The 20,201-nt window shown below is 52.0% G+C and overlaps 1 protein-coding gene across 1 annotated transcript in view; it reads right to left on the bottom strand.

The window, feature by feature from the left end:
• The window catches only part of CACNA1S (calcium voltage-gated channel subunit alpha1 S), a 46,551-nt gene that overhangs the window by 12,212 nt on the left and 14,138 nt on the right, over nt 1-20,201 (bottom strand). Inside the window, exons 7-29 of the mRNA XM_009667371.2 lie at nt 19,385-19,488; nt 18,136-18,284; nt 17,019-17,100; nt 16,237-16,397; nt 15,256-15,481; nt 14,475-14,682; nt 14,064-14,184; nt 13,460-13,574; nt 13,013-13,106; nt 12,146-12,215; nt 11,792-11,924; nt 11,404-11,533; nt 10,427-10,486; nt 9,753-9,859; nt 9,225-9,312; nt 8,834-8,941; nt 7,935-7,987; nt 7,510-7,656; nt 7,002-7,203; nt 5,841-5,999; nt 5,390-5,500; nt 4,618-4,701; nt 847-903 (exon numbers count right to left, since the gene is read on the bottom strand). Coding sequence (XP_009665666.2) covers nt 847-903; nt 4,618-4,701; nt 5,390-5,500; nt 5,841-5,999; nt 7,002-7,203; nt 7,510-7,656; nt 7,935-7,987; nt 8,834-8,941; nt 9,225-9,312; nt 9,753-9,859; nt 10,427-10,486; nt 11,404-11,533; nt 11,792-11,924; nt 12,146-12,215; nt 13,013-13,106; nt 13,460-13,574; nt 14,064-14,184; nt 14,475-14,682; nt 15,256-15,481; nt 16,237-16,397; nt 17,019-17,100; nt 18,136-18,284; nt 19,385-19,488 — 2,769 coding nt within the window. The remainder of the gene's footprint in view (nt 1-846; nt 904-4,617; nt 4,702-5,389; nt 5,501-5,840; nt 6,000-7,001; nt 7,204-7,509; nt 7,657-7,934; nt 7,988-8,833; nt 8,942-9,224; nt 9,313-9,752; nt 9,860-10,426; nt 10,487-11,403; nt 11,534-11,791; nt 11,925-12,145; nt 12,216-13,012; nt 13,107-13,459; nt 13,575-14,063; nt 14,185-14,474; nt 14,683-15,255; nt 15,482-16,236; nt 16,398-17,018; nt 17,101-18,135; nt 18,285-19,384; nt 19,489-20,201) is intronic.

Below are 20,201 nucleotides of genomic sequence, written 5' to 3'. Positions count from 1 at the left end.
GGCCCAGTATGCACCCCCGCCGCAAGCTTTCCCTCAAAGTGTCCCCCCTCCAGAAGGCTTTCCTGACACATTCCTACAATACAGCCCAAGACTGTTGCTGCCTGTCCCACTGCCCTTTGCAGCCCTGCACTTGGATTCTCTTCTGAGCCAACCCAGAGTTGCCGTGGCACCCCTAGCCGGCTGCACTCCACAGTATGTAGTGAACGCCATGATGGAATCAGACATCAGCATGGGGCCTTTCTCTGCGCAGTTACTCCCATCACAAGCAGATCAAGCCATGAGTCTGGCTGGGTGAGACTTGAGGGCCTGTGCAACACCAGCCACGGGACATAGCCAATCTTACATGGGGAAAGCAAGGGAAAAGAGTCTAATCTCTGCAGTTTCTCTGGTTAACAGTGTAAAAGACCACACAGACAAATCCTGTTAGGCCTTGCACAAACTAGAAGATGGTTAGAGGAAACAAGGTCATCTGTTCTGCCTTCAGGAGCCAGAGGACACCTTTGCTAGATGCTCTGTTCAGGTTAGCTCAGTTATGCTTTGTTTCATTGCCTGGGGGTGGGAAGGGAGGACGGAAATCCTGGGTGAGCAGATGAATGCACGGATGGCTGGAGAACAGCTTGGCACATCCCAAGGAGGGAAAGGATTTCTCACAGAAAAGGGCTCTGTGTGTGGGGAGGCCCCTCTCAGCAAGGGGCAATCTATGTGTACGAGAGAACAGATGGGGTTGGTGTGTGTCTTAACAACATGCAAAATGCATGCAAACACCAGCTGTAGGCACACACTAGCAAAGCCATGGGCAGCAAAAGGAAAAGGGGCCCACTGCAAGCACATGCAGCTGATATTTACAATGCTATCACAGCCTCCGCCGAGGCAGTACAATCCACCACTGGAAGCAAGAACGGTCTGTCAAGAGAATGAGACAGTCAGCAAGACAAGTGAAGCTGGAAATGAGAGACAGAGAGAGCATGCAACAGATGGATGGATAGGAAAACGAGAAAGACAGACACAGAGGAAAGAGTAAGATGGAAACTGGAGACAAGAGAATGAGACTAAGAGAGGAGACAGGGGGAAGGAGGGACAGAGACTCACCATCATTTGGGCTCATCAGACAAGGAAAAGTGACTCCTGTGAGGCAGAGGCAGCAGATGCACGTTGAGGAAAGAGCTGGTCATGATGGACTTACCCACCACCTATGTGCCCTGCTGCATTTCACTTGCTGCAACATTTACATCTGGGACAGACTCACGGCAGGAATATGGACCAGTATGTTGGGGCCAAAGATCCAAGAGTGTGTAATTTAATTGCCTTCCACAAATTGCCCTCCAAGCCAGACACAGGGCTGCAGCAGGTGAGATTTGAACCCGAGCTGATAGGCTCAAGCTAAACCATAGCTCCTCTCCCCATCAAGCTGTGCTGCTGTCATTAAGTCTTGGAAGCTTGACTACATGTGACTGGTGCAAGTCTGTTGGGGAGTGAACTCTGAAAGGGGCTGGACCACACATTGCTAGGAGGGCAAATCACTTCCCAGCACTGTCTACACACTAATCAAGAGGGTGAAAAGCAGAAAACACTGCTCTACATGGACACACTCCCACACAGAGAGGAACTCACTCACGCACATACATTTGAAGTTCCTTAAAGCTACACCCAGAGACACACTCCATTCTTCAGGGGAACCTGTGCCATGCTGGGGCGCAGAGACTCTTTACTCCAAGAGCCAGGATGAGCACTAACACACTACCTTCAATGGAGTGGCCCAACCTCAGCTCCCCTCTGCTCGCAGACAGCCTGAGTGTCCTTCCAGTGATTTCAGGGGACACTGGGTAGGTTGGTAGGGTCAGTTCTTGCAAAGATCCTTAGCTTCTGGGGCAGGCTGTGGCAGGAGTAAGTAAGTGACACAGCAGCATGGACACTGCCAACCCCATGTGCTCCAGAGTGCATATGGCTTGGGGCAGCAGTTCCAGAGGGACTGCAATCCCCATTCTCCTCTTGCTAAAACAAGAACTGCCTGGGGCCCCTCAGCATACCCCTGAAATCAGTGGGAACCAGGTGACTAAATAGCCATGAGAATATGGCTCTGGTGGCTAATAGAGGGCTCTTAATAGCACAGCCATCTCCACCTCTTCATTCCAAATAGCCATATACAGAGACATGAGAAAGAAGAAGTGAGAGATGCAGAATGGAAGGAGAGAAATAAAGACAGGACAGACTTTGCAAACCAGAGTCACACATTTGGGTGCCCTCAAGAAAGCCTTGGTTCCTGGGAAGGTTTAACCTTCCATCCCAGTAGTGTTAGGTGCAAACTTGTTTTGTGATGACAACACTGCTGAAAATGCTGCAGCCCCAACATCTGACTGCTCAGGCAAGGTGATCCGTGGCAGCTGCAGTGATTGCAAACAGTTCCCAGTGATCAGAGAAGAGGGGCCCACCTTGCTCTGACCTTTTAGCAAGGGGGAGATTTACCAGTGGGAGAAGTGAGGCTGTCCAGTGATGCATATCTCTGCTAATCCTGATACCTGCCTCCATGTCACCAGATGGCTGACAAGAGCTCAGCAATGCTGGGAGGGATGAGGGCTACATGCAGAAGAAAGGGCACGGAAGGAGGCTGGGGCACAGTGAGGGGCACACAGAAGGGCCCAAGTTCTGCTCTCGGCAGAGCATGCAGACAGGCTTTGGGGCATCTGAGGACTATCCTGCTATCAATGGCTGTGGAGGTGCCCCAAGGCATAGGGCAGAGCCGGACTTTCTGTGACAGAACTACCTGAAGAGCTCAGAGGACTGAACTACTGCACAGGGGAGAGGAGTTCTTAGTGCTGCAGCACCAAGACCTGGGGGAAAGGACATAGGGAAGTTAAGGTCAGATACGAATCTTCTTGCCATTCCATCTGGACTCCTGCACAGCACTGGCCACTGCCGACAATGTTGCAGCATGCAGTGCTCAGCAGAGGAGTGGACTTTTGTCCTCGGGGCTGTGGCATCACCTGGCTCTGCCTTGGCGCAGCAAGCTGGTAGCTGACACTGCTACAGCTCTGGCCTGGGTTAGTCCCTGTCATCAGCAAGGCCAGCCCAGCCAGGGCACTGGCCTCCTCTAGAGGCATACGACATGTGTCCCTGAGCATGTTGACTACGCACCAGCCCCACAGCCAAGCATATCCTTGGCATCTGTGCCAACTGATCCAGCTTCTTGCTCCACATGGACTGAAAAGCTTTGTCCAACTCAGAGCTCCGAGTGCCCCTTTGAATCTCATTTCTGAGTGAAAACAGCACCTTCAAGATGGGGAAAGAAGTGGCATCCTAGGAAATGATGGCCTACAGTCAAAGGGAAATCAGGTCAGAGGCACTGAGTGAGTTCAGAGTCGGAGGACCCTGGAGGACTTTCAGACAGCTGAAAGTTGCCAGGACTGGCAAGAAACCTGGGAGCTCATCAAGGCTGAAAAGCCAAGAGGTTCAAATGACAGCAGTATTGAAGTATGGACGTGTGCAGGGAGGAATGTGCTGCTGTTCCGGAAGGAGAGTGGATGGCTCCTCTCATCCCACTTCTGCGAGGCCTGGAGAGGCCTCATCCTCCAGAGAGTAACGTCACAGTGTGGCAGGAGCTCTGCCTGACAGAGCCCTGCAGTATGTTGGAGCTGGCAAGCCCCTGCTCTAGAGAGCAAACGGCAAGCTAAATCACTAGAGAGGGTTAATCTAATCGACCTGATCCCACAGCTACTTCTACAGTTATCACTAGATCTGCTAAATGCAGTGCAGCCTCCAGATGCACAAGGGCATTTTCAGTACTGGGCATCAGGTGTGAAGGTCCTAGTGCTGTGAAAGGCACTGGCACACTGACTTCCTAGCATGCATCTCTAAAAACGCTTCTAAGCAGAGTATTCACACATATAGCCACTGCCTGCAGCCACCCAGTGGTGACACAGTGTATATGGTACAGAGATTCCAGAAAGCAGCGTACATGGTGTACACATTCACATATATACAGTCTTGTGTGTGTATATGTATGGGTCACTGATCACTGTAAACAGGGACACATGCAAAGCAAATGCTTTGAAATTTGGTCTGTCTGATCCTCCCATGCCATGTGACAGAAGTGTCTTGTGGAAACAGGGAAGTGAGGGGAACCCTTTTTCTTCCCATCTACCACAAACTGAGAATGATTCAGGTGTGGACATGGGGAAGAAAGGTAGGGTGGGTGGGCAGGGAGTAGCACACACCATGCTCCTCACCGTCTAGTCCTGACTAAGTAGACTATTTCCCAAAGGATCCTGCTGCCTATAGATTTTGGGGAAGGAAGTGGACAGGGCAGTGTGATATGTCAGCAGGCTGGGGGAGATCCCCTACATTTACATAGTGCTTTAAGGTTCACAGTGTCATGGCTGTGATCTCTATGCATCCATGTCACAGGCTGATCCTGGCTGGCTGTCCTCAGAAATGAGAGACGCAAGGACCATGTGTCCCAGGGCAGGGAGAGAAGAGAAGGACATCGACAGGCTGTGGACCTGGGCACTGCACTGGTGTCCCTGTCCTGCCCTAGCACAGGCACTGCAGAACAGCCCCAGGCACACACGAGCAGCGATGCTCCCTGGGGATACCCTGGTGCTGAAGCGACCTGACACTTACATCAATCTCGCTGAGGATGACGTCAATGATGCTGCCAATCACAATGAGGAAGTCAAAGACGTTCCAGGGATCCCCAAAGTAGCCCTGCCAAGGTGAAGCAGAGAGAAGAAATGAACATCCGAGGGCCAAGTTGAAGAGGAGACAGATGCTGATGCCCAAAGGAAGGTGAGGCTGACAAGGGGACGAAACCTCCTACAGAAGAGATCCCCACTTCTTAGCAGCTGGTGCCCATACTACCTGGACAGCGTGTGAGCAGAACCCATTGCTTCACTGGCAGCAAGGGAGAACAGGAGGAGAGGAGTGCTCCATTATCACTCCAAGCAACGGTGCTGCATTGCTGGGGATAAGGAGGATTGTCTGCAATCTCCGACGCCTCAGGCAGAGCCAAAGGGAGGGAAGGTAATCAGATTTGGGACCCCGTCATCAAGTGTTTGGTTCTATCTTGCAATGGTGTCAAATGAGGAGGGTGCAGAAAGGTATCTCGAGCTATAGCAGGTCTCCGGCCCCCAACCCCACCAGAGACAAAGATGACCTCAAAGATGGAAGCATTGGGTTGGATGGGGCTAGCAAGAGTAGTCCTGACAAACAATAGTCCTTCCAGAAGCTCACAGATCCTGCTCACTGGGGTCCCCAAGGGTCCCAGGACAAGAATTTCTTTGGAGTCCTAGGTCTGGGGGGCTTGTACAGGAGAGATGCCAAATGCAAGTGAAACGTATGCCCTTGGCCCAGCCTGAGACCATCTCCCAGCCTATGGACCCTGTCCTTCCCTCACCTTGGCTTTAAAAGCCATGAGCTTGAGGATCATCTCCAAAGTGAAGAGGACGGTGAAGGCCACGTTGAGGATGTCTGAGATGTGGTTCATCTCTGCAGACTGGTTGTAATGCTGAGGAGATGGCAGGAAGAACCGTGTGCGTACAAGGGCAGGCACAGCCTCCATTGTGAGCCCAGAGATGTGGGCTGGATGGAGACCCTCCCTCATACACCTATGATTCAGAAAGGGTCAGCAAAAAAGGAAATGTTTCCCCTGCAGCCCCTCCTCTGGGGTTCCCTCATCCAATCAATCCCATCTTGTTTCTAGCCCCAGGGGTACTGAGCACACAGCACCCGTTTTGCCATATGGGATCCTCTCTCCAGAAGCTCTCTGAAAGTAATAGCACTGAACCAGTGGGTCTGGCACTGTTGACACCCCTTCATCACCTGTGGTCGGCACTCTGCCCCCTTACCTGCATGCCCAGGCAGATGGTGTTCAGCAAGATCAGGAAGAACATGAGGTACTCAAAATAGGAGGAGGTGACCACGTACCAGATCTGATACTGGTAGGGGTTCTTGGGGATGTAGCGCCTCAGCGGGCGAGCTTTCAGCGCATACTGCACACACTGGCGCTGGGGAAGAGGGGGACATATGTGATGCACATAGAGGGGCATAGGGCAGCGCCAGTGGCATAGGCACACAGCCAGCACCAGTGGCAATGCTGTCCATCCCCAGAGACACAAGCTAGATCCCCCATTCTTTTTTAGCCCAGCCACACAGGCCAAGAAGAATGATGTTTCAAGTATCTGCTGTGCTTTCAGCAGAGACCACTATCAAGCACTCACATGGGACTAAGTTTCCAAAGCCACTGCTTGCCTTCCAAAGTTTGTCATGCTGTTCCCTCGTGCTGCCCCTCCCCCCCCCCCAATCTGCCAGGCTGTCTGGCTTTCATGGCACTTTCGCAGGGTCTCTCAGGATTGGCAGAGGGCAGCCTGAGGGCATCATGGACACTATGGGTGCAAAGGGTATTGGATTTTCTCTCCACATTTCAGAGTTACTGAGCAGGCACTTCCCTCCCTGGCTGGCTAAGGTCATCCTTGCAGGGTTCATGTGCACACCATCCATTGCACATCGCTCAAAGTGCCCACGCTGCATCTACAGGCTTGCTCAGCACCTGGGCATCCCAGCACCTCCTTCTAGCCTGCAGGCATCCATATCTAGTTCTCCTCACCAGCATGTGCTGTGTCCTCTGACAATGCTGGTCTCACTGCTGCTTCTGTCTCCCCTGGTGTCTCCAGCCCTTTGCTCCAGCTCAGTGTGGGCACCCACCCTGAACCTGAAGGCCCAGTCCTTCCTTCTGGTCCACTTTGCTCTGCCCTTGGAAAGCTACTACCCAATTTTGGTCCGGCTTATCTTGCGCCAGGAGTCCTTGTATTGGGCACTAGTCCAACTTATCCTGCTCCAGAGTGCTGGGAGCTGATGCCCCGGTGCAGCTTCAATTCACCTTGCTCTGGCAGTGCCAGCAAGAAAGGCTGATCGAACTCAGGCTGCCCCAGAAGCGCTAAAACCCAGAACAGTTCAAATTCACCCTAACCCAGAAGCACCAGGATCCCCTGCCCCAGCAGTCTCAGTACCTGGTTTTTGTCTAGCTCACAGTTCTTGTACTCGCTCTCCCCCTGCTCCTGGAAGGTGACAATGACAAAGCCCACAAAGATGTTCATCATGAAGAAGGCAATAAGGATGATGTAGATGATGAAGAACATTGCAATCTCCACCCGGTAGTTGTAGATAGGGCCCGTATCCTCAGCATTAGTGTCGATGGCCTTGTACAGAAGCCTACAGTGGGGACAGCGAAGCAACAGGGAGTCTGACTGGGAGAAAAAGTATGTGTTTTCTTAAAGGACATGGAGAGCTCTGGGGACATCCCAAATCTAAGAGGTGTGGAATAGGGCTGCCAGGACCTTCCTGTCTGCCCTACAGCCCCCACCAGGAGGGCTAGCCCTGCTCCTTGGCCTGGGCAACTTTTTTCCTTGGAAAATGCCTCTTACCTCACGACTGTTAATCTGAGCCAGGTGGCAATGACCTGCTTCCAGCACAGGTCTGATCCCTTGGCTAGCCCCATGCCCCTGTCTGCAGACTCACTGTGGCCAGCCCTCGAAGGTGGAGACAGTGAAAAGCGACATCATTGCTGAGAGGACGTTGTCAAAGTGGAAGTCATTGTGCAACCACTTGCGCTCAAGCATCACAATCTGCGTGGGGTCCCCGTCCACATAGGTGATGAAATAGCCCCTGCAATGGGAAGGATGCAATGCTTACAGGGCCATGCCTCTTCCTGCCTGCCTGGTGCAGCACAGGCCCACGGCTGCGTGATGCCTGGAAGGGAAAGATGACCCTGTGCTTATTCACAGTTTACACCAGGGCAAGGGAGAGCAGCACGAGACCCCAAATCCCACTTTTGACTGCAAGATCCCCTTGCAGAAACACAAGCAATCTGCTCCCCAGCCTTCACCTCCCTGGCCTCTGCCTCACAGTGTACCCAACTGGGCTGTGCTGTCCAGAGCTCTTACCTGCACTCCTTTTCCGTCAACTTGGATGGATCTGTACAGCTGTAAAACTTCCCCTGCATTTAACAGAGATTAGAAGAGACTATGATTTTGCCAGGACTTTAGAATCCCTGGGGAAGTTTAACTTTTTCACAGATCACAGTCAATCCCCACCTTGCATCTGTGCTGCTTCTGAGATCTGCCACATAGCACTGTGGGCCTTCCCACTCCACTTGTCAACACAACCCAGCCCTGAGCTCAGGTGTCTCAGGGGCCATGGTAGACCCTGTGGTCAATTCTAGGTTGAGACAAACAAAAGCTGCCTAGTACTGCAGTGGGAACAAATTTTCCAAGGGCCAGAGCCAACTGATCCCATCTAGTAGCCAATTATTTGGAAAACAGGGAATGAAAAAGTAACTACAGAAGCAACTAAAATCTAATGTATGCTGACAGCTCTGCTGAGTTTGCAGGGAATCCTGAGAGTTCTCCCCACATCAACTGGGAATTTAAGCCCAATAAACCTGAACTCAGCCAGGGCTAGCTCTGCCTTTGCTAAGAATAGTCCCAGGGAGCAGCAAGGGGCCAGAGAGCAAGGGTGCTCCTGTAGAAAAGGTGCATCCAAAGTGCTAAAGGAAATCACAAGCACTTGCCATCTTAGAGAGGAGAAACTGAGGCAGTAAGTGGGAAGAGGGAGCTGGTCCATTTGTGTGTATTGTCTGAACCCAACAATTCCCTGCCATCCTTCCCACCAGTTGACTCGTCTTCCTGGAGGTCTAGTGCAGGCAGGTCTCCTTTCAGAGTATGATCTGTGCTAACTCCAGCGCTGGGACATAGTTTCCCTTGAGGGTTATGGCTAAAAAAGTCTGTCCAGAACATCCGTGAACAGGAGGACACCTCTCCTGCCTGTAGCAGACATCTCTCACCTTGAAGAGCTGGACCCCAATGCAGGCAAACATGAATTGCAGCAATGTTGTGACGACCACAATGTTGCCAATAGTCTTGATGGCCACAAACACACACTGGACCACATGCTGTAGAAGGTGAAGACAGAGCACATGTGAGCACTTCTCAGGGAGGGTCCTCCAGCCCTCCCTCTCACTCACTGTAGGGACTGGACCCAGGAAGAGAGGCAGGTGAAAGCAGGATCCTACCAAGGACAGTGGGATCAGGTAAGCCCCTTCCACATACTGCATCCCCTAAGGATGGGAAATTGAGTTCCCAGCCTGGCAAACCCCAAAGAGTGTGGAGCCTGCCACATAACCTCACAGCAGGACTCCCATGGGTTGAGGACTCTGTCCCTGTCCTCCCTCTTACCTTCAGCCCCTTTGCCCTGTTAATGGCTCGCAGAGGCCTCAGAACCCTCAGCACCCGGAGGATCTTTACCACCGAGATGGCACTGGACCTGGAGAGGAAGACAGAGCTGAGAAGGGGCAATACCTCTGCCCAGTCCAGCTTGACATGGACCTGCCAAGCAGCCAGGGAGGCCAGGCCACGATCATGGGTGAGAAGTGAGGGATGGCCAAGATGTGCAGATGTCACTAAGCCATCACGCTGTACAAGGCCATAGGACACCGGTGGCTGGAGAAAGCAATTCCAAATTGAATTTCTGCCTGGATGTTTGACTTTGACACCGAAAGAGTTTTTTCTCCCTGCCTCCCAGCCATCTATGCCCTATTCTTCTTAGTGTGGCAGCAACAGACACTTTACAGGCATTAATACATGGGTAACAACCCAAGGGATGGCTGTTCCCTTTCCATTTAACCTAGGGAACTGCAGCACCCAAGCTGGCCTGCCTGGCTGAAGAGACCAGTGCTGACCCCTGTGTAGTATGGAGGTGCTTACTCAATTCCCATGGAGATGAGAGATACAGCGACAACGAGTAGGTCGAGGATGTTGAATGAGTTCCTGCAGAAGGATCCTTTGTGCAGGAAAGCGCCGTATGCTGTCATCTGGGGAGCAGAGGGAGTTAGTAGAAAGGCCAGGCAAGGCTCAGGGACATGGTCACTCTACAGCCCTGGGACAGATGTCACAAGAGGGTCTTCACACAGACTCGTGGGCTGCGGACCCTATCCTGCTCAGACCCCTTGCTCTGGAGCCACCCAGGGAGCAGACTTCAGGTGAGCTGGAAATCCTCCATGCTGCACTGACTGGAGACAGAAAATTTCCCAATCATTCAAAAAATTAAAGAAGAGAAAAGCAAAGAGACTGCAGAGGGAGCAGCACTCAACAGCTCTTTGAATTACTGTTTCTCTTGTCAGCTTTTCACTGTTTTCTCTTTTGCAAAGTGTTTCGTAAGGGAATGACTCTGCGCCATTCACCACAACCCTCTGAGCTCGGCCATCCAGCCAGTTCTCAATCCACCTCACTGTCCACTCGTCTAGCCCACACTTCCTGAGCTTACCTAGGAGGATGTGATGGGAGACAGTGTCAAAAGCCTTGCTGAAGTCCAGGTAGACAACCTGGAGGCACCTGGAGGGGCTGCGCATGGCAAGGGCCATGGGGGCAGAGGGACTCACCTTCAAGACAATTTCAACTGTGAAGACAGAGGTGAAGCCAATGTCAAAATATCCAAGAATCTGGAGACAGAAATACCAGAAATTGATGAGATTGTGGTGACATGAGAAATACTGCAGTGTGTTCAAATGTCCTGGTATTGTGGTTTGCCTTCCACTCTGTGGATGGGAGAGCCCATCTAGCTAAACAGAGCCTGCAAACTTGATTCTAAGAAGTCTCATGAGCTTCCCTCAGCTTTGCTGATTTTCATCAGTGCATGGTCAAACTTTCACCCTAAGACCAAGCTCTTTGCAAGTGAATGAGGCTTCACCTGATTCACCTGAAAGCATCTAATCTCCAAAATCACTGAGCACCCTGGAAAACTGTCTCTCTGTCAGACCCACTAAGCCCCTGCCAGGCCCATACATGCCTTGAATGGCTAGGCTTGCAGCTATCTCTGCTCCATCTAGGGAGCATTTCAGGGTGCTGCACACCCCAGTGGCCCAGTTTGCTGGCTCACGGGATGTCCCTATCCCCAGTAAGCCACCACAACTTTGAACTAAGATAATCTTGCACCCCTGGCAGGCAGAGCTCTTCACCTAGAAGTGAGCTAAGGCATGAAGCAGTACCATCCTGTCCCTATCACGCACTGAGAACATAACATAATTAGCCTCCTCTCCCAGAAGGTATTGCCCTCCCATAGTCAGGGCTGAACCTAGGAGTCCTAGTCCCTCAGACTAATTCTTCCTTGGACACAAAGTAAGAGCAGGGTAAGCAGGTATGCTAGAAGACTTTCTCCCTGGAGACCGGAAGAGAAATAGGGAGCTCTTACGGAGACTCCTGTTCTCTGCATAAAAGTCTGTCATAGGGAGAAAAAAATCACAGGTACCAAAACCTGCCTGGGCACGATGCCCATTAAGTAGGTCTCTGCTTACTGGGGAAATGAGGGTTGCTGTGAAGTCTTCCCACCCATTCCATCCCTCTGGAGCCACGTGGGCACCTGGTTGCGGAAGGACTCAGCTCGGATGGGATCCTCAGCCGCCAGTGAGATGCTGCTGAGCAGGATGAAGAGCAGGATGAAGTTGGTGAACCAGGTGGCATTGACAATTCTGTGGCACAGCATCCGAAACCTGCAGCAGACAGGGATGGCAAGAGACACTGTCATGGGGCCAGAGGGAAATCAGACGGAGCTGCAACAACCTGAAGGAGGGTTATGGCTAAACCTTAGGAACAGGAGGGCCCTGGACATGAAGGGATGTCTGTGCTAGCTCTTCCATGGAGAAGACACTGTTGTCGCAGTGAGTTGGCTCCCTGTGGGGAAAGGTTTGTGCCGGAGGTACCCAAGACAGCCCTGGTTCCATCATGCAGGGAGAAAGATGAGTACCTACTTGTTGGTGGGGCTGAAGATGAAGAAGGAGCTGGCTTCAGGCATAGGCACAGCTTTCTCTTTCAGCTGTAGCTCTGCCAGGGGACGTGGCCGAGGGCTCAGAGGAATTTCAGGCTCATCTTCCTCATCATCACCTGCAGGGTGGCCACAGAGAGGGAAAAGAAAAAGGTCACCCGGAGAGGGAGAGGGAAAGTGATCCTGTGATCCTGATCTGACTCCTGTGCTAGAAAGACCTTACTGCCCTGAGGCTGGGGGGGATGGCTGCGCCTTCACCCCTCACACAGCCAGCATGGTGGTACCATTCCCTGCAGTGTCTCCCCAGCTTTCCTGCTGTCCTTCCAGGGACAAGTCTCACCTGGGAAGTCTGCAGAAGGGTAGGGGTCTTTGATCTCATTGACGTTGGATTCAAACTCGTCCACTTTTAACTGAAAGAAGGGAGAGACAAAGAGGACAGGCAGCTGAGTGTGCCAATATTGCTGCTGAACACTGCAGGTCAGCCAGACCCCAGTAGCCTGGAAGCCATGTAGTACAAGCAGTGCTGCCCACACAACACCAAGCACATGGGTCCCTGGGCAAGGATGAAGCAGGGTGTGGGGAAAAACTTCAAGGATGCTGCAATCTGAGCAAAGAGCAATACTAAGAGGATTGGATAGGGGAATATGTGCCGGTAAAGCGCTCTGGGCCTTGCACTTGTACGATGAGTGGACCAAGACATGGAGTGATTCTTGAGCTGATTCCTATGGAGTATCTCGGTACAGGGAAAGAGCTGCAGGCCAGACATTCATAACAGGCAGCTCAGCACACAGTCATCCTGGCTGAGCAGAAGGCTCTGTGCACAGGGAGTGCTGGTGTGAACACTGAAAATGTGTGAATGTGAGTCTGGGATGCTGCTGCCCTGCCCTGCTCCCCTCCACGCTGGCATACACCAGCCCGCTTCAGCTACTGCCAGCTGGCTGTGTCCAAGGAAATGAATCACTGAAAAGGCTCCCCAGCAGTGGCTGGGAACATTCAGCTCTGGGGTTCCACCAGGCAGCAGGTCGTGCCGGAGCCCCAAAGAGGTTCCATCACCAGAGGATGCTAAGGTGACAGTCATTCTGGCCCAGCAAAGTCCAGACTCAGGTTGATTCCAAGCCTTTAAGGCACTATCAGTCTTGGCTAGTGGCAGAAAGGTGCCTGGTCCTTCACCAGAACCTCCCTAAGTCCTGGCCCTACCAGCACTGACCTTGGCTGTTGTGGGAATCCCTTCTCCCTTTGCTTTCTGCTCAAGCTTCTTTGCCAAAAGCTGCTTCTCATCTTCAGACTTCTCTGGGTAACCTCTGGAGGAGAGGAGAGGAGAGGAGAGGAGAGGAGAGGAGGGGAGGGGAGGGGAGGGGAGGGGAGGGGAGGGGAGGGGAGGGGAGAGGAGGGGAGAGGAGGGGAGAGGAGAGGAGGGGAGAGGAGAGGAGAGGAGAGGAGAGGAGAGGAGAGGAGAGGAGAGGAGAGGAGAGGAGAGGAGAGGAGAGGAGAGGAGAGGAGAGGAGAGGAGAGGAGAGGAGAGGAGAGGAGAGGAGAGGAGAGGAGAGGAGAGGAGAGAGTGAATCCAGGGCAGAGGCACAGCTGATGCCATGGGTACCCGTGCACTGAAGCACCTGGTTTGGGAGCTCCCACTGCCAGGGACTGAGACATTCACCTAGACATCTTCCGCCGCTTGCGCTCCTCTGCTTTGGCCTTCTGGGCTGAGGTCAGGCTCTCAGCCTCAGCCAGGTTATCGACCGCAATAGCCAGGAAAACATTGAGAAGTATATCTGGAGGTACAGTGCTAAGGACATGTGGGAGATGGTTCCCCTTAGAAGGATGTAGCCAGACTGCCTGTGATCTCCAGGTTGCCCTGAAAACCATTCCTGGAGCTCAGCCCATGAGACTGGTTGGTGATCTTTGACTCTGCACACATTCTTCTTCCCCGCAGGCCCTGAGCCCTTGGTTGACTGACCCATCCCTGTCTTGGCTCAGTTCATCCAGCTTAGTCTTGTTTTTTCATTGACTGATGCCTGAACATCTGTCTGTCAGTCATTGAAATCTGCCCTTGTGGTGTGTTTTCCTCCAGCCTCTGGACCCCGAACACCACCAGTGCAAGCCCCGAAGCCTGTATTTTGATCCACTGCTGTTCAGCACTGAAAGGGTTAAGGCAGCCCCCTGCTTTTCATCGGCCCCTGCACAGCCCCTTTCAGCGATACTATGGAGTCACTGAGCCAGGGGACGGGAAGCCTGGACCTGGCTTCATAGGTGGAGGATACAGTTCCCACAGACAAAGAGAATGATGAAGTAGATGCAGACCAGCATGCCAGGGAAGGATGGGCCCCCGTAGGCCATGATCCCATTATACATGATTGAATTCCAGTCCTCTCCCGTCAGGATCTGGGAGTAGAGCAGGGATAACGTGAGGCAGGAATGAGAATTACAGAGCACCTGCACCAGAGCAGGACAATATCCTACAGCCTGATCTGATCTCCCTCCTCCAGCCCTGAACCAGTGCTGCCTCCCATGACCCCAGTCTCATCTCTGTGCCCCAGCCTCAAAGCTACACCATCTCCTGCAAACCTACATCTCTCTCCTAAACCCTGGCTCTCGCCAGGAGACACACAGGCCAGGTAAGACCCCAGGCATCCTATCTCCCAGCCCTCTGCCCTGTTTGCCACAGTCCATACCTGGAAGACACTGATGAGGGCCTGGGGGAAGTTGTCAAATGTGCTGCGCCACACTTCCATATCTTCAAAGTCATACTTGCCTCCAAAGAGCTGCATACCGAGCAGGGCAAAGACAATAATGAAGAGGAAGAGGAGAAGGAGCAGAGATGCGATAGAGCGGACCGAGTTGAGCAGGGAGGCCACCAGGTTGCTCAGAGATGTCCAGTACCTGGGGAGGGGAGAGACAGAAGTATGTGGGAGGGGAATGACTAGAGCAGGCTGGAGGTAGGACCAGGGCAGCAGGAAAATGCTGCTCTGCCCAGAGAGCTGCATCAGCAGCCCAGCAAGGGGGCTCTGGCCCAGTATCCCTCACACGGCTGGAAGCTAGGACTTCTCCAGTCAGGCCCCAGGAGGTGGAAATGAAGCTCCAAGTATAGTGTGCAAGACTGTGCAAGACACCTCACTGTCTATACAGGGCTCCACCAGACAGGAGCAGGGGATGAACATGTAGTGAGTTGGTGCCAGAAGCAGAACCCAAGAGTCCTAGCACACAGCACCCCCCTTCACAACACACCAGAACCCAGAGCAAGAGGAAGAAGCCTCTGGAAGCCTTCCAGAAATACCTGCTCTGTCCTCCTCCCTCCTTCCAGACCTCGTCCTGAGGACGAAGTCCCCACTTTGGCCTTGCCTCTCCCATTAGGAGCTCCTAGCTCTGTTCACACTGCAGCCCTCTGAAGGGACAAGGCCAGTGAGGCTTTGGAGGGCAGTGAGCCCACAGAGCCCACAGAGCTCCTGCACTAACCTGGTGATCTTGAAGATGCGGAGGAGCCGGATGCAACGCAGCACAGAGATGCCCAAGGGTGAGAGGGTGCTGAGCTCCACCAGGATGGTCTCCAAGATCCCCGCGCACACCACAAAGCAGTCAAAGCGGTTGAAAAGGGACATGAAGTACTGGCGCAGGCCCAGTGCATACATCTTCAGCAGCATCTCAGCCGCAAAGAGTGACAGCAGCACCCGGTTCGCATTGTCTAGGGTGGGAGACCCAGCCCATCAGAGCATGGACCTCTTCATCTCAGCCTGGCATAGCATGAGGGTAATGCTCCCCACCTCCCTTCTCTGCCCACCACTGACCCCTGAGTGGCAGCTGCAGAAAAACCTTCTTCTAGGGAGCACCCAGGAGAGAAGGATGAGATGGATAACACATCTACAACCATGTGCTTGCATTTGTGAGCCTGTGTTTGTACCATGCATATCAGTGCATGCAGTTTGTCCATATATGTGTCTCTGCATGTAGTGTGCGTGTGCTGGGCTCTGTGTGTGTGTGTACATGTGGCTGAACCGTGAATTCATGTGTGCATGGCTGTATTCTGTGTGTGCATGTATGTATTCACATGTGAGTGCATGTGGTGTGACTGCATGTGTGTATGTTTGTGGCTATACTTTGTGTGCAAGTGTGTGGGTGTGTATACACTGTGTGTTCAGTGGTAAATACATGCACTCTGTGTGTGCACACTGTGCAAGACCATGTGCGAAGAGTATACACTCTGTATGTATAAGCGTACACACTGTGCATGTGCTATGTGCCATTGTGTGACAGTGCTGTGCTGATGGTGCACACACATTTGTGTGCAAAAAGTGTTTGTGTGTGTGAGCAAGTTTGAATGTGTCTAAAAGGCCCCGTGCTATGCTAGTGTGACCTGTACATGCAGGATGAGTGTGTGGATATGTTTGCATGGCAGCAGGGTGTCCAGAGCCTTCCCTCACTCTAGTGCTCTTTGCTCACCTTGCACCCGTGTCAGCCAGTCGGGCTGCAAGTAGTGTTCAGAGGCAATGGACAAGGTGTTCAGTGCCACGAGCAGGATGACAAGCCAGTAGAAGAACTTGGACTTCACCACATCCCTGCACTTCCTACGAAACATTCGGTTCCAACGCCTCCACTGGCGGCTAAAGAGACAAGCCAAAAGAGTCATGCAGGGCTGGCCAGCAGGTCCTGCCCAGCCCTGGCACCTGGGGCAGTGCCTATGGACAGCAGAGCAGAACTACCTCTGCTCCCTTATCCACAGCCCTTCCCTGGGAAGGGCTGAGCTGGTCAGCCATCGGTTGGGTCATTTGAGTGCTGGGGAAATGCATAGTGCTACCCTCACTGGGGGCTGTGGGGTAAGGGAAGATAACCAGGGGACATGCCCACTGGCTATGTTAACTCAAGCTTTGCACTTCATTCATACAAACACCTCCTGAGTCCTTTCTGGTCTGCAATGACTTCTGGTTTCCTGCCATGTGTGCAGCTCCGAAATCACAGGACATGCTGCATGGGGCAGGAGAGGATGCCTGAAGTCTGGTTCCAAAGTGAAGATGCAATTTACCCTGAGGTGGCTTCTTGCCAATACCAGAGCAAAATTTCCGGCAGTCTCCTATCCTGGATGTTTGTAGCTCCTCCTTAACAGCCCTCAGCTTTCCTCAAGGAACTGTAGTTGACAAGACAGCCTGGCACAGCCAGGATGGCAAGAGAGAAACTGTGCAAGCCCACATGCAAAGTAGCGGGTGGTTCAACCAGTGCATACTCACAAGTAGACAATCCATTTGTTCATGCCCTCAATTTCATACAAGCTCTCTGTCTCCGACCCTCCTTCATCCAATGGCATCATACCTATAGGGAGAGCAACACCGCAGGCTTTCCTTGGAAAGAACATCAGGGAAGGGACCTCTCCCAGGAGTACATCTGAAAGAGCTTTGCCACTTGAAGTGAATATAAGAAATACAGTCCCAGGGAGCCAGCAGGGAGAGCCTTAGCAGGTGGTTTTGACTGACCCATGCAAACCAAATAACTAGAAGGAACTGGGAACACCTGCACTGCAGCAAGAGCAACAGCAATCCAGTAAGGGAGGCTGAACAGCCAGTAGCGTATAGATAGGCTCCCCCATCATTCACGGTGCTTCCAGAACAGAGGAAAATGGGGGATCAACAGTAATCTAAGCAAGTGCTGCACAACAGATGTTTAAGAATACTGGCTTCAGGCATGGACTTTGATCTCCCCCATTGTTTCCCAAGGCCTTTTACACACAGGTATCAGCTCAGCTTGACATCAAAAGTTACTACACTTTTTGCTGGGCTGCAGTGCACTGGCAGAGGACATGACTGACTCATAGATACGGTGGTTCTGTGCCAGAGCTCCCCAGGCCTCGCCACATCCCTGGCTAAATGGCTGTTTATTCATCCTTGAACTACTTCTAATCTTTAAAATTGTCAAGCAATGTCAGGAAACTCATACATATATCTTTTAATGTGTGAGCTAGTAACCTCGCACTTCGCTCCTACCCATACAAGTGCACGCGCACATGGCTTCTCATGACCGTTTCAAGTGCATTTTGCAAAAGAAAGATGACCTAGGCCTTGTTAGCAAGGTGCAGTTACTTTCTGCAAATATTAAATAGGGTGGCTGAGGTTTTGCACAAGGGCCAAGTTATTTGCTAGTTTGGATCAGATTTATTAAAATGATTCAGGAAAGGAAAAAAGGAAGAGGAAACTGTTCTGCAGAAGTCAAAGCATTTTGTTCCATAGATTTTCAAACAAAACTGGTCTCTGTGACTTCTGCACGGCTCCCCATCTTGCTGTCCCTCCACGATTCTCAATGTTAGGAACCTAACCTCCGCGCTAAGTGTCTTTGCCCAGGCAGAGCTGGTACCTTCTCCCCTGGCCCGGTCGCTGTCCATCACTTCAGCATGGGTGATCCAGTCCATGTAGCCCTTCAGATCCTCCTCCAGCTGCTGCTTCTCTCTCAGCTTCTGAAACGTGCCCCGTGACTTGGCCTTCTCACGTTCTTTGGTGAACTCACTGGGACAAGACAGGCATTAGAGTGAGACTCAGGAGGAGACAGCACAGAGGCTGTAGCCTGGGCCATATGTCACAGCTCTGTCCCAGGCCAGTCCTCGTAGAAAGATAAAAGCCTGAAATGCCCTACCACTAAGAGACTGCTCTACTGACTCTCCTTTCTCTTGGCTCTGTTGCATGATGCAAGAACATCATCATCTCCTTGATGCCAGGCAGGGTTTCTTTCCCATCACTACCTCTTCTTGGGAGCTCCTTTCTGCAGGGGGCTGTGGCTAGACAGGCTAACATTAGATGTTGCAATACTGTAGAGGCTGCAGGAGACCTCTAGTCCTGCTAAATGCCAGAACAAGCAGGGTCCCACCCATCTGGAGGGGCAGAAAGCTGGTGCCAAGCTCTCCACGTGGGAAAGGTGAGCTCATCACATGGCAAGTAATTAGGACACCCTTTTCATGGCAACAAGGAGAAGGTAGGTCTGCCAGGGTAAGCGACACACCATGTGCATAACAGATTTAACTGTGTTATTGTGGGAATTGGCAGTAATTGGATAATTTGGCGTGTAAGTTTTAGGATCATTGTAACCAGATCAATCATAACTAGTTGTTGTATTTCAATTAGACTGTTGAAATATTAATTAGAATAATTCTCTTGGATCTCTTGCATCCACAAAGGCGTGTCCTTAGGTTGCCCATAAGAAAAACATGTGGGCTCACAACAGGACAGCAATGCCATGCATACCCAGGAAGAGGGAATGGGTATCTTGTGACTACTGCTGATTGGGCTCTTTGCTCAGCTCCTTTTACCTCTGGTGCTTGCAGACTGCAGTACAAACACACAATGTCTGTGTTTGCCAACATGTACTTATGCTACAGAGAGACTTCTTTGTTGAGTGTTGAACTAAAGTCTTGGACAGCCCCAGGCCATGGCAGCTGATATAGAAGGTAACTCACGGCTGAATGTTTCTAAATATGCAAGGGAAAGGGAAATGGGAAAGGAAAAGGAACAGAAACTTGTCCAGGCTTTCTTTTTGCATAGTTAAAACCAGTTAAGGCCCACACTCAGCTCATTCATCTTCTGGCAAAGACAAAGGACAAGGCAGCACTTACCCGCTAAGCACCCCCAGCACCAGGTTGAGAACAAAGAAGGAACCAAGCAGGATAAGGCTGACAAAGTAGATCCAGGGCCATTCATTCCCAATGGCATCATTCACCTTGCAAAGAGAAAAGCAGATGAAGCATCCTGAAGGGGAGGCATTGTCTACCCTATGTCTCTCCCCTGGGAGCCTTTCAATGGCTTGTGGGAGCTTTACCCTCTGAAAGGAGCATTTGGGCTGGCAGCACATTCACTTCCCTCTCTGAGCCCTGGCTCCTCACCACTCACCACTACCTAGCCTTAGGGGAGAGAAAGTCAGACCCAAGCACTTGGGGAGCAGAGTTCAGCCCAAACCTCACCAAGATAGTCTCCCAAGAACTGCAAGAAACATCCACCACTCAGTCATGTCTGGACTCAATCCATACCCATTCCCCATGGCCTCAGTGGCTTGATAACAATGTCAGTAGACCACTGGCCTTCTGAAAAGCTCCAGCACCAGATACCCTGGAGCTCAAACCACCTGCCCCTCCTCCTGTGAATGAAAGGTTGCCCTGGACCAAGGCATCCCCTGAGAGGTCAGAGGCAAAGGTGGGAGCTGAAGCACCCTTAGAGTACACTTCTGCCTGTGTGGCAAGTGAGGGAAGCTCAGGCAATGCCTGCTCAGCAGAGATGCAGATGCGCCTGGTGTGTGATGAAATGGAGATTGCAGTATGAAGTTTGGTGGGCACAGGATGCCTTTCAATGCAGGAGAGACCTTAGCCCTGCTAAGGGGTCCTGTGTACTGGGGGGAATTGCCCCACTGTGAGGCAGGACTAGGAGTCACCAGTGTGC

Source organism: Struthio camelus, chromosome 24, assembly GCF_040807025.1.
Source record: "Struthio camelus isolate bStrCam1 chromosome 24, bStrCam1.hap1, whole genome shotgun sequence".
Taxonomy (NCBI): Eukaryota; Metazoa; Chordata; class Aves; order Struthioniformes; family Struthionidae; genus Struthio; species Struthio camelus.
The sequence above is the reverse complement of the archived record's forward strand: the minus strand, read 5'-3'. Positions and strand labels throughout refer to the sequence as shown.